The sequence below is a fragment of the Podarcis muralis genome, chromosome 10, assembly GCF_964188315.1.
Source record: "Podarcis muralis chromosome 10, rPodMur119.hap1.1, whole genome shotgun sequence".
Taxonomy (NCBI): Eukaryota; Metazoa; Chordata; class Lepidosauria; order Squamata; family Lacertidae; genus Podarcis; species Podarcis muralis.
Window position 1 is genome coordinate 28,750,862 of NC_135664.1, and position 17,814 is coordinate 28,768,675.

Here is a 17,814-nt window from a genome sequence, read left to right on the forward strand (position 1 = left end):
TTCCTGTCAGTCAAGGGACAATGGCAGGCAGGCAGTTCTATGGGAAGCAAAATCATAATAGAGCCTTAGGTAAAGGGACCCCTGACCATTAGGTCCAGTTGTAGACGACTCTGGGGTTGCGGCGCTCATCTCGCTTTACTGGCCGAGGGAGCCGGCGTACAGCTTCCAGCGTACAGACTAAATCACTTCTGGCGAACCAGATCAGTGCACGGAAATGCCGTTTACCTTCCCGCCAGAGTGGTACCTATTTATCTACTTGCACTTTGACGTGCTTTCGAACTGCTAGGTTGGCAGGAGCAGGGACCGAGCAATGGGAGCTCACCCTGTCGTGGGGATTCAAACCACCGACCTTCTGATCGGCAAGCCCAAGCCTCTGTGGTTTAGACCACAGCACCACCTGTGTCCCATAGAGCCTTACCCGTGAGTTAAACACAAAATATTTGGGGGTACACTTCTCATCGTCCTCTCCATGGGCTTCATATTCTACTCCACTCTGGTGCATCTTATCTTTGGCTTCTTCAAAACTGGAATACTGCTTGTAGGTGCTGTCCAACATAAAGTTTACTTCGGAATTGGCAGAATCGTTGGGTAGCATCACAACATGCAATGGAGCTGTGGTGCTGTTGTAGGACCAATTGCCAGCACCACTGCCCAAGACTGGGAGAGGGCACGGTATTTGGGACTTCTTGTAGATGACCTAAAGTAAGATTACAAATATGCATATATATCAAGAGACTGAATATGGCAAATAATAAGTTGAAACGTTGAATGGCTTTGCAAGACATCAGTATTGTTCTCTAACAAAGTTATATCTAATTAGGTGATGTTTCTGTTTTCCTGCTTGTGCTGTCTGTGATTAATTCCCTGCAGTCACTAAAGTGGGGATCAATCCATGGCACAACAGAACTGTCAGGAGGGATTGGGAAAAGAAACCACAGAGCTCGGGTCCCAGAGAAGCATTCCAAAGGTCTGCTCTGCACACCAAAAAGCATAGAGCATTCTGAAGGGCCACTCTAGTCCCCACACTCTGTGCCATGCGCACCAAAATCCCCAGGGGATATTTTTTTGTTCTCCAGCAGCAGCAACAAAAAATTATGGGGAGCTTTAGGGATTTCACTTGAAGTGGGGGTGGGGGTGGGCCTTGCAGGTCGACAGCCTCCATTCTGTAGCAAAGCTTATTCATCTTGTTCATGGGCATATATTTTGCATATATTACAGTGCCCTGGTGTCCTTTTGATTAGCAGATGTCTACAATACTTATCCTGCTTACTCCACAGAAACTCAACTGAGATTGAGATGAAAACATTCTGAAGCACACAGCTGTCCAATTTTCACAAGAAAGGGTTTTTTTGGTTGCTGTTTCCTAAAGGGCTGTGCATCATAAAGAAGTGTGTGTGTGTGTGATGATGAAAGCAGACAGGTAAATGGAAGAGGAAATTGATTTGGATTTGAATGGTTCCTATTCTTATTTGGTCTACTGCCTGGGATGCCTTAACAGGTCTGCTTTGCAGCTTGGAAGCATGGTTAATCCCAGGAGCTGCTTGACCAGCAAGGCAGAGCTGCAGCGATAGCATTCCAGCATCATCATCACTGCCATTCACAAGGGGTGAGGTCATTGCAGTTTGGCACACTGGCTGCAATCCAGTGCTGACACCAGTGTGCTATGCAGCACTCAACTTGCTGTCACCTCGACCCTTACTCTCACCCCAAGTAAGCTACCACTAACTACACTGCTGAGGTGAGACTACTGTTGCAGCTCTGCCTCTCGTGGTTGAGTTAGTCTGCTCTGCTTCTTCTCTAAACTCATTCACAACCAGGCCAGGCCACGCCGTGATCTTGTCTTGTTTTTATCACTCTGGGCTACTCAGCACCCACAGGCTCAAACTTCTGTTGCAACAGTTATGGTGTAGACTTAGTCTTGTTTTTTTTGTTCTGAGGTCCCAGATCTCCTGCCTCTTCCCCTTCTTTGAAACTTTTTTTGTGTGTGAAAAAACTTTGTTTACAGCTGAGACCCCAGTTATCTTCAATTTGCTCAGAATCCTAAAGCTGCATCTATACATTTCAATCAGCATGTGTAACAAATTTGCCCCAATTTGCCCCTGTTCCCTGAATGTGGTATGTCTCTAACAGCACCCCTGGCTGGAGCCACAGTCCACACTGTTACCACTCACACATATATTACACATGCACACATTGTTCTGCATATGTTGCTACACCATTTCCTATAATTACTTACCACACTTACGAAGAATACCATGCAGGTAAGTGAAAATCCACTTGTATAACCGAGATACCCTACAAAAACAACAAAGTGAACACACAGTTAAACCACAGGTGAAATTAGACGACCAACTCTAAGAGTTTGATAGAGGTAAGTCATTATAGACGTATTTTAATAGGGTAGTTGATTGGTTTACCTAAATTCTTCAGAAGTGAAAGTGGAAGAATCACACCAATGCTCACAAATATCACAAGGTAGTTCCCATTTAGATACCATTCCCTAGAATGAGAAGACAGAATACCCATGTATCAATCAAATCTGTTGAGGTTATAAGGAGACTTCGCTGAATTAAAGAAATGTAACCAAGCCCATACCCAGAATTCTCTTCAAGCCCTAGAAATGCTCTGAGTACTTCTGGAAGTTCGTACTTAATAATGAAGAGGTAGCTTGACATTGCTGAAACGAGAAAGGATGAATAGAGTATGATGACAAGGTCTGAAAAAAGGTATCCAAAACATTCAGATCATTAAATTTTCAGTTAAACAGAAATGCTGTTCATGTCAGCTTACATGGGGAAATCATTCATTCAGAAAATTATGATTTTTAAACTGGAACATCCTCCCTTGCTTCTGAAGTCTCTCATCATCATTGTAATAGTGGTGCTGGGATTACTCGCCTGTTTCAATGGCCCTTGCATTACTATATGTGACAACCAGAACCCCAAATGCTTTCTTACCCTTTGATCAGAACAGTTACAGCTCATTTTGACGTTGTTCCTCTCTGTCATTAAGGATGATTTCGTATGGCTTGGTTCAGACCTAACAATCAATCACAGCCTGCATGGGCTGTCACATTCCTCCCTTCCATGCTTGGGCAAAAGGAGGAGTCTGAAAACTTCTTCATTTGCTTTTGAATAAACCAAACCTTCCCATCGCACTCAAAAACAGAGCACTGTATTTCATTCTACTTGTTGCTTTGTTAGGATAAAACCACAGTGCCTTGTTTCTTAACACTGAAGCATCCACAACTACTCTGAACTCAGCTCTTCCAAAGGATATTGTTGGTTGACTCTGACAGCGGCAGAGTAGAGCTCCACCCAGGGCAGGCATGTGGGGGACCCCCACAAGGGGACTGGGCACAAAAGGAGCCCACTCCACCCCCGGGTCAAGCCTGACTTGGGAGTAGAGCTGCCGGTGGCAGCGTGCCGCAGCACAGATGAGGAGAATGAACAGCAGTGTTGTGGCGACTCTCCTTTCTCTGCTGTGGCTGGTGATGCTGGACTGATTCAGGCTCCGATGATGGAGCCTGCTGTGGGGGTGCCTGGTGCCCCCTCAAAAAAAATGTGCCTCCCCCCAGCCCCCCGCACTATGCCACCGGGCTCTGATTCCCTGAGAAAACTGAAGTACATTTTGTGCTGTTATGATACCTTGCGTTACGAATTTAACTCGTACTGGAGGTCCGAGTTCTTAACCTGAAACTGTTCTTAACCTGAGGTACCACTTTAGCTAATGGGGCCTCCCACTGCCGCAGCACCGCCATTGTGCGATTTCTGTTCTTATCCTGAAGCAAAGTTCTTAACCTGAGGTAATATATGTGGGTTAGCGGAGTCTGTAACCTGAAGTGTCTGTAACCTGAAGCTTCTGTAACCTGAGGTACCACTATACAATGATAAGCTAGCAACGCACAGCACATAAAGTACTTCCCATTATATTTTGGGTTCCTGTAATTTCATTTCACTGCTCTGCTTGTGCTTTAAGTATTATACAGGATTAATGAGGTTAGAACCAGGCCAAAGGCAAGAGTCACACCCACTTTGGCCTTGGGCTCCATTGCCACTGGCATTTGGAAAGTTCACTATGAAGAAATGAGGCCCTTTGGAGAAAAAAGGTTCCCCGGCCCAATGTAAGCTATAAAGTATCGAAATTAGGAAGCATACAACCTTGGCTGCCAAATATAACAGAGGAAAGGGTCCTACATTGTATATTGCATTTAGGCTTTTAAGTAGATCATGAATGCCATGCACTGGCCTCTCTCTATGGGACATTAACATGAGTGTAACAATAGCTTTCAGAAATGTCATTGTATGGTAATTACTGTATTGGGCACCATAATTAAGAGTTTATTTCTATGGTGCAGCATTCAGGGCTGCTGTGGCACCAACAGCAGACATCCCCCCTCCCCATTTCTTTATTATAAGAAAATTACTGTCATTTTAAACCCTCTCATTAAAAAGACATTTCCCACTCACCTCCAATGTTCTGCATCGTAAGTGAAACAAAAGCACTCATTTTTCCAGGCCACCCAAATGCCTTTTCACCTAATTTTTCATATATTAGTGAACCTAGGAGCAACAGGAAAGAAAATGTGTTACTTCAAATATCTTTTCATTGATTGGGTTTTGCACAACCCTCTGAAGGAAGGAAATTCAGAGGGTAACCATGCATAATAGGGGGGCTAAGGCAGTGTTTCCCAACCTTTTTTGGGCAAAGGCACACTTGTTTCATGAAAAAAATCTCGAGGCACACCACCATGCCAGATGGGGAAAGGTCACTTTTTACTTATGTAAAAAAAAAAAAAAAAAAAAAGTAACAGCATAGAAGGTAATGGTTAGGCTAGCATCCCTCTTCCAAATATGCTAGGTTTTTATTTGCAGGGACTGTTCTACATGGGAAAGCATTCAGCACTGTCATTCTCCCATCTGCCATCTGAATTGGTACTATTCTGGGTCAACTTACTCTGCTGCATGTGTAGATGAAAATGGCACCAAGTGTGGGGGAGGGGGCAGAACAGGTTTCAGATACAGGATATTAAGCATACACGTACTTCAGATTGAACTGGTTGCTTGCTTTGCAAGTTTTCATTTCCCAAATGACTGCCTTGGCAAGCGCAATACCTACCAGGCTCAATGCCGGTCTCGCGCTGCCGCTTCCCGTGCTCTCAAGGACCCGGGAGGAGGAAGGCGTGAAGGGAATCCCGAAGGCGCGAAAACCTCGCACATGCGCAGGCCTTCCGCCTGCGACAGCCCAGTAGGCCGGCCGAAGCGAGCGGCGATGGGATGTGGGAGCTCGCTCGCTCGCCGCCCCGCGTGTGCCTATGTGGGGCACGTTACAGCCCCGTGACGTCAGCGCCACGCAGGCAGCCAGGCAGGCAGACGGCGAAAGCCCCGCGCTGGGCGGCCTCTCCTCGCCGCCGCCGCCCCGCCTCTCGCCGCCCGACTCACCCGCCTCCCTCCAGGCAACATCTCGCGGCACACCAGGCAACGTCTCGCGGCACACTAGTGTGCCGCGGAACACCGGTTGGGAAACACTGGGCTAAGGGGCAGTCACCAGAAGGCTATTTCCATGTCCATTGTCTAAGTATGTGATTGTTTCTCTCCCCCCTTAAATCAATGGAAATTAAGACTTGTTTAATTCTGGTTTGTGCCCATAATGGCCACTTACTCCTTTCCTGGGTGGGCAGCAATTGTGGTCCCTCACATTCAGCCACCATACCTGGCAGCCAGAGCACATGAGTTTTGGCTGGCCATTTGGGAATTTTCCTGGCCGGCTGGGCCAAAGGGCGGGACTGGCCTCCAAAAAGTGAAAACCAAATGGGCCAATCAGAGGCCCCACTGGTGGGCTGTGCCTCACTGATTGATTGGGTATTGGCTGCTTCCATGTCCAGTCAGGCAGTGGGGCATAAAAGCTGACCGCCATAATATGGGCTTGCGATAACACTGTCATTGCATGTCTTGTTACGCTGCCGTTTCTGCGGGGATATACGCTTGGCATTTATCACTCCTGTTATACAAAAATCTCCAAATGGGTCTGAACCTCAATGTCTAAAACTTCTGGTAGAGGACAAGGATCTAGAGATCACGCTAAGGGTGGCCAAATTCTGTGCGACTGCCATAAAACTTAGGGAACAAACTGTATTACCAAAATGATTAAGGTTTTAAATGACAATTTTAGGTTATATTTTAGTGATCAAGATTTAATATATATTTTTAACTGCCACTATATCTGAATTGTCTCTGTTATACCCAACTGCAATTCAATGTATTCCTGTTGTGTTTTATGATTTTCCTGATACTGTAAGTGATCTGGAACTGGTCTGTGACCGTAATAATAAAATTCATTCATTCAACACTGTCATTGTTCCTGAGGAGATCTGGGTCATTGTTCTTTTCTATTTCTGTCTTTAGTGTGCCAAACAGTGCACAAGTTAAACTTGATTTTTTGTCTGATTGGCCACCTAGATAATAAATGGCATACCTCCTTCCTTGGATGTCTTCAGCAACAGGTGAACCGAATAGAGAGACATTATGGCTACACTGAGCAGCAGGATTCTGTAAGTAAGAACAGAAGTTATATATCCATGAGCAAGGATAAAATGAACTACACAGATAAATTATCCATTCCTTTGTACAGACATCAATTCAGGTGTGCTATTTTAAGTTCAGTAAAGGGGAAAGAACTTTCATTTTGAAGGACATTGACAATAAGGTTCAAAGGCCTACAAAGACAACATTCCTCAGTGTATTCTAAGAGTTTTTTTATATATCTTATCTAGTCTAAATCCAACACAGAATAAAACATGCTTAAAACTATGGCATATTAAATGCTAAAATATATTTAACATAGCATGCAGTTTGACCCACAGACTGCCAAATAGAGCAAGTATATTTAAAAGCATTATATTTTGTGTCTTTTACCAATGCAACAATGTGCTTCCCTTAGGTCTCTGCTTTTTTGAAGAACACCAAAAGTGTTCCTTCTTTTCTTTTTAAATAATGCAAGACAACAATCTAAACTTTTCATTCAGCCTTTCTCCAAATTGGAAAGTTCCACAACACAGGTTTTAAGGAATAAAATCATTTGCTGATCTGGAAAGCTTTGTAAGAAGATGTCTCCCAGACTGATAGGTCTAGCTATATAGTTTGAAAGTCTCTCAGCAGCATCTGCTGTTGCCTGTCAAAACATATGCTATATGGATAGTGTATGTCAGCTACATGCCATCACAGTTAGCATTTGGCACGGTCAGATGTTAGGGGGCAGCGTGTCTATAGACATATTTCTATTCACAGAGTTTCAGATTTAGTGCCATATGGACAGAGAGCATTCTCTTCCAGTCTCCACAGTAGGGGTAGTATCACTTCGATTCCACAAATACAAATTAAGTGAGTTATTTATTCCTTTGGCATATTTGTCCCAGTTGGAATTGCAACGTTGCTGCTATGTCATGGAACACACAGAGAGAGATGGACTCCCCCCCTACACAAATATAAATGAATATAGCCAAGCTATAGGCAGGATAGTTGACCAATAATAAATGCATTAGATAGATTTTTGGATTAAGTATCTAAGTGTGATATGGGATCCTGTGTGAGGGAGACACAGTCTTGAATGTGACCACAGCATTGATAACAGTACTGGATTGTGCTACAGTGTGTGTGCCCTTCCAGACTCCCCCCCCCCCCCGTTTTTTGACAGCTGTATTCTGCAACGTGTCATTGAGCCACTAATAGTGCATTAGTGGTGGGTGTGATTTGTGGTTCTGCAATGCTTCACTAATGTTCTTGAATTATTGCAACAAAAGTAGGTCTAAAAAAAAGGTAAAGGTAAAGGACCCCTGGATGGTTAAGTCCAGTCAAAGGCGACTAAGGGGTTCTGGCGCTCATCTCGCTTTCAGGCCAAGGGAGCCGGCGTTTGTCCACAGACAGCTTTCCAGGTCATGTGGCCAGCATGACTAAACCACTTCTGGTGCAACTGTGATGGAAACGAGAGCACATGGAAACGCCGTTTACCTTCCTGCCGCAAGGGTACCTATTTATCTACTTGCACTGGCGTGCTTTCAAACTGCTAGGTTGGCAGGAGCTGGGCAGAGCAACAGGACCTCACCCCATCGTGCGGATTCGAACCACCGACCTTCTGATCAGCAGGCCCAAGAGGTTCAGTGGTTTTAGACCACAGTGCCACCCACGTCCCTGACCCACTAATAGTGCATTAGTGGTGGATGTATTTGTTGTTCTGCAATGCTTCCTCAACGTCCTTGCATTATTGCAACAAAAGTAGGTCTGCTTTGAACATGACTAAGTCTAGACCCAACCCATTATACACACACACACAAAAATAATTTCTTATTTCAGGATATCATAGCTCCAACTAAGATTGTCCCATCCCTGCCCCAAACCACATTGTGGATACCTACACAAAAAGTATGATTCCAGTGTTGGCCATGGCATAGGACAACCCCAAGATTCCACTGCCCATGATGGCATTGCTCAGGTTAAATGATGACATTCCAAATGAAATATCTCCTGGATTCTGTTGGAATAGAACAAGGAAAATGTGGCATTAGTTATGTTGTGCATCTGCAAGGAAACCGCTGCAACTCAACTGTGACTAAGGGACTTACATATTCATCTGAATAATTTTCCAATTTCTTTTTGCCCAGAAAGCCGTTGGTAAGGAACTTCTGACTTTCGGCATCATCACCAACAAAGTGACTAAAAACAAAACAAAGAAACGAACAAATAAGCAAGGAAAGAAGAAATAAATGTCTTTGCACTTTAAAATTCAGGCTTCGGTTTTACACCGGTATTGCTTTATTTAATAAATGTATACCCTACTTTTTGAGAAAGCTTCTACGCAAAACATCTTTCAATAATATTTAGAAATCTCAACGATATTACAATAACTGCAATGCAGAACTGGCACTGGTACTAGTGCCACAAGATACTCATTTTCCCCTTGTAGGAAATCATTCTTTTTATTATGGCTGCGCCTATAACTTTGGAACTCCTTGCCAATTGACATCAGACAGGTGCCTTCACCGCACTATTTCTGGCACCTGCTAGAAGCAGTTTTGTTTAGGAAAGCCTATCTAGACATGCAAAACTCCTACAAAAATGTAGACGGATGCCTTGCTTAACTCATTAAATGCAAGTATACTAAGCAGAACAGTGTACATTATCATTAAATTTTGTGATGTGTGACCCACTTAGAACTGTGTGTTCCTCAAGTAACGACCAAGTGGGTGGGCTTGCCTTTTTTACCTTCTCATTCTGGCAATTAATTGTACCTGCTAATAGTGGCCTTTTCTGGATCTCCCATATCGGTATAGGTGTCTTCAGTGCTGTCGCCGCTGTTGCTCTCCTCGTCAAGGTCTGTGTTGACTTTTCGCAGTTCCATGCGATCCATTTGAGCTGTCAGCGATTTCGAGTACACACACACAACCCCGAGGCGTCTTCAGTGTCAACAGAACTGTACCTTCTGCTTTAAAGCTTCCGCCTTCGCAATATGTTGACTCTCAGAACACTCCGTTCTATAAACAGAAAACCGAAGACTTCATTAAAAATTTCCTCAAATTAGGTAAAATGTGTGGGAGCATCACTCAGGGTTATGTTCATTTTTTATATATATAAAAAAACTACCTTTCCCTCTGGGAAAATTCTGAATAAATTAAAATTCTATCCAGAGTTTATTTTCAAAATGATGTAGGGAAGAATTATATCTTAATAATCAAGGAGCTTTCTTCAGCATTATTATTATCATTAATATGTCACATTTATTTATTTATTTAAGCAAGCAAGCCTTTCCTCTAAAAACTGGGTCAAGGAAGCTCACAAAAAATAAGAACTCATGTGAGCAAAAGAGAGGAAATAATATGAATGATAAGTCACACAAGTCATCATCCATCTGAAAGAGAGGCAGTATAGCTGCCCTGATGTAGCGACTGACGTAGGCAGACAAGATCAAACATTATTTTTGTCTGCACATGTCAGTTCCTTTCATTGATGTGAATGGGGAACCCACATGCCCCGCAGCTCCAAGTGTATTTCAGAATTCATGTGAAGCCCTGTATTAAATAGGATTGTAGCACTTGACTGAAGGGCACCATCATCATTTACCTTCCCACCTTTCCTCCAATGAGCTCAAGGTGGCACACCTGATTCCCTTCCTCCCCATTTTACCAACACCACAATTTCAATAAAACTGCTATACCAAAACCACCCACAAATTCATCAACTCAAGATGTCTGCACAAAACTTTCCATCATCTATTTGACGAAATAATATATTCTTATCTGTTTCTTTTTTAATATCTATGTCTTTATCTATCTATTACAGGCATGGTCATTTTGATTAGCATTTGTAATTAATTGACATTGATAGCAGTTTACATTCCTGATGCAAATGCACAGATACATGCTAAACTCTAATTCCTATAGAATATTTGAACAGCACATTTTTCAATGGCTTAAGAAATATTCAATTACTTACAATCACGGAGAATAACCACAGGCAAGGAAACAGAATCACATAGTTGTTCGCCAAGAAACTATCAACACTTCAACTCTATATCTGCCAGTATAGCACATTAATTGGATATAGTGTTCCAGCAAAATTAAGTCCCATAAACTTGAAAGCCCCACATATATGGTATTTTAGCATTCAAAATGGCATTCAAAATGTTGCAGAACTGAATGTTATGAGAAATCTCAGCAGCACAAGCAGTTGTAATTTCTTTAGCCCCAAATTTAATAAGAATTTCATATTTTTTCAACATGGAATATCAGTCACTCGACAACGAGAAAACTGTCACCATTTTGTTGAGTGTAAACATACCGTTCCCAACAAACGTCCTGTCATATATTTATTTATAGCATGAAAACATTGAAGAGTTGATGTGCAGAGAACATAAGCATATTTTCCAGTACCCACCCAGTGGCTTGAAGTTAAAGACTTCAGATTGAAAAGCAGATAGCAAAGCCTGTTATTTAAAATATGCAGTATCATTTTTAAAGAAAACAGTAAGGAAAGAACACCATGCTGTTTGATATAGTTTCCTACCAGAGACAGGCAATCTGCATATGGCTTTCTGTGTGATCCCTCCAGTCCCCGTGTGAGAGTGATCACCTAATCTGGCATTAGGTCAGAGAAAACTAGGCTAACATTTCAGAGGACTGATTGCTGAGATACAAGGAACTCCAGTTAGAGCAACACAAAATTATGTTGTCTTTGCCATGTTATTTTTGTCCTCTGGCAAGCTATTTTGTCCTCTGGCCAGCAGAATGACATTGCATTATGACCCAATGCATATTCAAAATCTGTATCTGAACTTAAAAGGACAGTAGCATATTTGAAAGTAAAATGCCACCTGAAAGAAAGTTTAAAATCACATAAAGAAAAACTAGCTAAAAAGTTCCCAAATCCAAGTAACCACAAAAATTATTAATCTTCCAGAGGAAAAATAGCTAAATTCTTTTTTACTGACATGATTCAAGAGAAAGATTTAGGGTAATATATAACAGACAATTAGTATTTATTCAACTCCCCCCCCCCTTTTTTTTTGCTATAGCTTTGGGCCTGCATCGACATAGCTATAAAAAAACACTCTAAAATGCTCTGGGGGAAAAACCTGTTTTTAAAGTTCACAATGGAACATTTCATGAAGTTTCAATTTCAGCTCTACTGCACCATCTGGTGTCACAATGTTATAAGGCATTTATAATGTCTTTTTTGTTTGTTTTTCCAGTTTAGCTGAAACCTGGTTTACAAAATGATCACCACAATCTAGCAAGGCAGATCCTTGCACAGTCTTCGTTGTGCACATCCGATTTACTTGCAAATCAATGCACGCTTGGATGTGGATCCATATTCCAATGCTCATCTGGGGCATACTGAATTTTCTGGGTGCATTCTGCAATGTGGATGCAAGTTGTGCATCCCATATGTGGTTGTCTCTGCAACTAGCTGAATAAAATTAAAGCTGGATTCAGGCCAATATTGTTTTAGTCCAACATTGAAATGGAGGACTTGTTTCCTATAGTGCGTTATTCTAACCTGAGAAACGCTTAAATTGCTTCTATCTTGGATTGGCTTGCAGAATCAAACTAAACTGAGTTCAAATAAAGTAAAATGCCTCTTTAGAACACAGTCACTTGCCTATTCTCTCTCCATCACAGGAGAGGTGACCCTGACAGTGTAACCAAGACCATCAGACAGAGTTCAAAGCTCATAGCAGGCACATGGTGACCTGAGATTGACCCAAGATGGTGAACAAAGAATGCGACTAAGGTTGTAATCCTATACTCATTGACGTGGGAGCAAGTCCTATTGAACTATATGGGCTTTCCTTCTGATTAGAGAATAGTGCACGGGCAGGCAAACTAAGGCCTGGGGGCCAGATCCAGCCCAATCGCCTTATAAATCTGGCCCACGGACGGTCCAGGAATCAGCGTGTTTTTACATGGGTAGAATGTGTCCTTTTATTTAAAATGCATCTCTGGGTTATTTGTGGGGCATAGGAATTCGTTCATATTTTTTTCCTCCAAAATATAGTCCGGCCCCCCACCAAGTCTGAGGGACAGTGGATCAGCCCCCTGCTGAAAAAGTTTGCTGACCCCTGGAATAGTGCGATAAGGATACAGTCATAAAAATCCTCACTTAGATGTCATCACTATTAAATAGAGACTTACATTTCATTAAGCATGAATAGGACAGGCTGTACAATTGCCTGGGATGCTCTACCTGTGTAAACAGATTCAAGGAAAGCCTGAGTAAACCTTAACAACTCCACAATCCTTGCTGGTGCGTGCAAACTCTGAAGCTGTTCAAATGGGGTATAACATTATTTATGTTTGTGTACCATCAATGCGAGCTGTATATTTCACCCAGTACTGCAGATATTTCTGCCAATGGAGCACAGAGGCATCAACACGAAGCAATGATTTGCTTATGGGAGCTTCCTGGGTGTGTGGGCCCCATCTGGTTTCAAAGGAGGTGTAAGGATTATGTAGGCATATCCTGAAACTGCATAATCTAGGAGTTATCTGGAGCCATGGCAGCACTGGATTCAAGCAGTTCCCTATCAGGGATTGGACTCAAGAGGGCAAGATGGAGGAGGAGGAATGGTGGAAACCAACCCCCCTTTCTCCTGATGTTGCAGAAGAAGAGGGAGACAGCTTTGATATACAGCAGAGCTTTGAGGGGTTTGAGGAAAGTCACAGAGACTCCCAACAAAAAAGTTGGGAAGTGTTAGAAGAAGGGGGGGGCACGGCAGGGCAGCCATATGACACGTTGTCACTGAAGAGTATTTCTGACCCCCCTTCTCCCAGAACGTGGTGTTTGTTAAGAGTACAGGAACAAAGGACTCAAAGACATTTGATCACAAGTGGCCACCGTAGGGGAAGATGCTGTTGCTAGGGAGGAGGGAGGAGGAGCCCAGTTTGGAGCAACGCCGTTGTTAAGGCTTGTTGTGTTTTTTTGTCTCTTATATTAGGATTGAATAAAACTCATTAAAAAGGACTCTACTTTGTTTCTTCTGCTCTTGCTGCAACCGGGGGGAGGAATAGCTTTCCTGGAGCCTTGACGTTCCCCTACACAGGAAGCCGAGCCAATGGGGCACAAAGTTGAAAAGATCCATAACTGAGAAGACGCATGGGGGGGGCCCACAAAATTTTAGCCTCACTCAGGGTGCCATATTATCAAAGATTACCAAAATCTGCCCCTGGCCATGGGTTCTGCAAGCTGTCAGTGGTATCCAGGCAAAACCACAAAATGGTGCTCTCCCCACCGGGGAAGAAGGGGTAAGTGAAGAGGCACACCAGGAGCAAGTGGGGAATAAAGATCTACATTGGAAACAAGGTTGGGAGGTGACCAGCAGTGCCTCCGATTTGCCAAGAGGATGCTGTACAGGTAGCATGAAGGGGCGCTGCAGAAGAGAAGGCAGACCCGGTCTACAATGCTGGAACTGTCACTGCTACCATGGTGGCAGCAGCAGTGGGTGATGCATTCCTTGCAGGCTAAATCTGCTGGCCCTATGGAACCTGCCACCTGAGTCAGATGCCTCACCTTGCCTTATGGGTGGGCCAGTCCTAGTGGAAACCACATCTACAGAAATATTACATTCCTTTAAGTACAATGAAGAGTTGGGCCCCATTTTCTGAAGAGCATACCTAATTATCAAGCCACAGATTTGATAACATCCATGTTTGCAGGTTGTAAATCTTGCATGTTTCTACAGGTATAGACTTCCATGGAACTAAATTCCATTGGTTTGGGGTATTGCCTGAAGACAGCAATTTTGTAGAAACTACGCTGGTTCTAGTCTGATCAGCAACTGAATGGGAGACCACCCAGGAAACTCCTGTATATTGTCTTTTGCTCCATGAAGAAAACACAAGGAAACAGAGAAGCAAATGAATTGGACCTAATCATTTTCGATTTCTAGATTGATGGGAATTTAACTCGCTATTACTTGCATTAATTTGCCAATCGCACTGCGGACAAGATTTCATTGAGAGCCACAAAGGCACTCCCTTCTGGGAAATAAAGCATTAACGTTTTTGAAGATGAAAAGCTCCGTGACCTCCATGATAAGATGAGCAAAATTAAAACCTCCCCTTTTCTTTTGTCAGTTATGAATGTAATAATTAGCTACATAAATCGAATCTAGCCAATGATAGCTAAATTATCTCAGAATTTAGAATCAAAGATTGTATGGAATTTCTACACACACACGCACACAAAGTCAATTCCAACTGTTGAACATTTGGCAGTAAAAAATAAGCATATGAAATCTGCTACTGAATATTTTTTAACCCTTTTGTATTTAAATATGAATTGTTAATTTCATATTGATTTTAAGATTGCCTTACTTAAAAGCATAATGAATCTTGCAAAAAATACCTTTCTTTCTTTCTTTCTTTCTTTCTTTCTTTCTTTCTTTCTTTCTTTCTTTCTTTCTTTCTTTCTCTTGTTTCCACACCAAGATATAAGTTATTAATTTAAAAATGGCACCTGTCTTTCGGAGTTTTCTCATTTAAGACCTTCTAGAGCTAGACAACGATTTAAAAGCAAATGGGAGTGTATCAGATAAACCAATCATCAATGAAGAGAACCCAACACCTCCATTTGTCCTACTTGCGTCAGCTCTTTTTTTAAAAAAAGAGGAAAAAGATAAAAAAAATCCTGGTGCACGTTCAGGTCAAACATCACTGTTACTGGAGCTATTTGCTTTTTGGACTTGGAAGTTGTACAAAATGCACATCTGTAGAAGGTCTGACAAAGATTTTTGCAACTGTAGGCTGCCTATTTCACTCATCTGTACTTTCAAAGAAGCGGCATAAGAATTATAAGGTGTTTTTTCTGGATATTACAATTTCTGTAGACTAAAGCAAGACTACAAGAGGTCAACAGCTACTCTTGTTTTTATTTTGCTCCTTGCCTCAAATACAAAGATGCTCTGCTGAGGTTTTCAAAGAGGTTGAGAAGCAAAAGCAACAGAGTGAGGTACTTTTTCACACAATGCAGAATCAGCGATGACATTCCTTGCTGCAAGAAGCCACTAATTAACACGTCAATGGAAAAAATATTACTATAAGAGTGATAAGTCAATCATGGTAATAAATGAGTTGTGAACTTCCATGATCAGTGGCAGTATACCTGATTCCCAGAGGTTTTGCATTAGCATCTGGTATTGATATTGTTCTCATACCTTACACGTAAACCTCCCTGTGGATACTCAAACTCAGAAAATAGAATGCTGAATTGGATCATTTTATTGATCCAAGCACAACCACAGTTATTGTCTTAATTCCATATTGCACAGGAAATATGAGTATTCGAGGTTTGGGTTTCTCTTATTTTTTAAAAAGTACCTCAAAAACAAACCTCTGTTATCTACTTTCAGATAGTCAATACAGAATAATACGTCAAGTCCAGAAAAGCACAAGCCACCTCGTGCTTGTGCAATGAAGCTGTCCTATTCCAGGCCTTCTCCCAACTACCTCTGAAAGTCTGCTTTTAATGCTATGCAGTGTAGAGTATATACAATCACCTGGGAGTCAGTTCCACTGAAGTCAATGGGACTTACATCTGAGAAGTTGTACTCTGAGAACCAGGAGACTCTCTAGATTGAACTATGAGGGATGGGTGGAAAGGGCTGCAGGGCAAGGGGGGAAATCAATGGGAATGGGGCGCAACTCTTGCACAACACTTTGCAACAAGCCAAGCACCTTTGAATCCAACCACGATATAACCAAAACCCAGGATATATCAATAGTTATGGCAGTCCTCTACCCGCATACCAGCATTCATTCTATTTTCTGTTTTTATTAATTCTAATTCTAATCTATCATCAGTGCCATCTCGGTTCCATGGAAAACCAGTGATGATTACAGATTTAGGAACAATCTATCAATTTAGAAATATAAGGTAAGGTAGTCATTTTGGGTCAGTCCAATTTCTGACTGCCCATTGGGAAAGCATGTAGCTGGACACAGTGCAACATTAAAAACAAATTATAGGTAGAAATATATTCTCCAGCAGGAGAATAGTCTAAATCTATTCTCTGTTATATGCTGGATTTCCACGGGCAAGACTGTGATTTTTATAGGGGTAAACATTCAAGTGTTTTTGTCCCTCCACCCCTTGTAACCTGAAGTGCTCCACTCTCAGGAGGACTGAAACATCTAATTCTGCCCCTACACCCTGAATGTGCATTTGATTCCAAAGAGTAAAATATGGATTAGGTGGGTCTACATTAAAGCTGGTCACACATCACACTCTAGTCTTGAAACTCTATTCCCTCAAGGGTATAGATCTACCTTAGACAAGCTCCTTCTGTGTACCAGCAGAGAAGACACAACACTTCTCCAGCTGTGAAAAAGTGTCCTCGGGGAAATGCCTGCCTTGAGAGAAGGGAAAGGTAAGTATTCACAGAATGAGAAGGGAAGTGCAGTTTGGTCAACACCTAGCATTTGACAAGTTAAGGCTTCTGCCAGATACAATATCCAGAGTCACTTCAGCTGGGTTCTCATTTGAAGGCAAACCTACTTAATTCGCACTTCCAGAAACAATATGCAAACAGAAACACAGCTCTTCTTCAAAATTGGCAATTCTCCTAATTTTGAAATGCAGTTCTCCAGACAAGAAATGTATTTGCTGGGGTAAAACGTGCCCCAAAATGTATATATAGTGAAGACAACATAAAAAATGCAATACATTAAGCTGCATTTCATGAAAATTTGACTATTAGAAGATATTCACACTAAAACGCTGATGATGAATTTTCATGAGGACTTCAGAAAAAAAGCAATTTGTGAACTGTTGTGGAAATGTGGAACAAGACTGGAAAAATTAAAAACTGAGAGATGCCAAAATTGTTGTCCATTAGCCTTACAATGATTTGAAGATGAATAACATAACAAACCAATTTCCTTTGGAATGTGGCACAACAGAAAGAAACCAAATTTTCACCCTGTCATTTTCACAAGTTTACCTATGATTTTACTGAAAAGCAAACTTCACAAAGTACACATACAAAAAAAAGTTCAAGGATATATCTAGTAATGCCACCAGGACAGAACATTGGGGTGGATATGTAGAACCCAACTCAGCAGAATGAGCAGGTGCACCCCTCAAAATAACAAGACTCACTCTCCACACTGAAATAACACACATTACCATCTTTTTAAAAAGCACCTCCTATAACATTGTTAAGCCCAGAGTCTAAAATTACCTAAGTGCACCACTAGCAAAAGAATACTTTTTACACTCAACAAACATGCTTCATTTTGTGGCTATTCCTCACTTAAAAAAACTGGCG

General features: G+C 42.0%; 1 protein-coding gene across 3 annotated transcripts in view; it reads right to left on the reverse strand.

Annotated features, from left to right (window-relative positions):
- The window catches only part of SLC38A4 (solute carrier family 38 member 4), a 35,395-nt gene that overhangs the window by 7,821 nt on the left and 9,760 nt on the right, over positions 1-17,814 (reverse strand). The window contains exons 1-10 of one of the 3 annotated variants that reach the window (XM_077934672.1): positions 14,895-15,043; positions 9,284-9,526; positions 8,618-8,708; positions 8,411-8,526; positions 6,475-6,548; positions 4,470-4,562; positions 2,596-2,677; positions 2,418-2,500; positions 2,237-2,295; positions 419-697 (exon numbers count right to left, since the gene is read on the reverse strand). In XM_077934672.1, the coding sequence (XP_077790798.1) occupies positions 419-697; positions 2,237-2,295; positions 2,418-2,500; positions 2,596-2,677; positions 4,470-4,562; positions 6,475-6,548; positions 8,411-8,526; positions 8,618-8,708; positions 9,284-9,402 (996 nt within the window). In that variant the 5' untranslated portion in view covers positions 9,403-9,526; positions 14,895-15,043. Of the gene's footprint in view, positions 1-418; positions 698-2,236; positions 2,296-2,417; positions 2,501-2,595; positions 2,678-4,469; positions 4,563-6,474; positions 6,549-8,410; positions 8,527-8,617; positions 8,709-9,283; positions 9,527-11,054; positions 11,187-14,894; positions 15,044-17,814 lie in introns of those variants that run through there. The other 2 variants (XM_028746251.2, XM_028746250.2) reach the window with 2 other exon arrangements.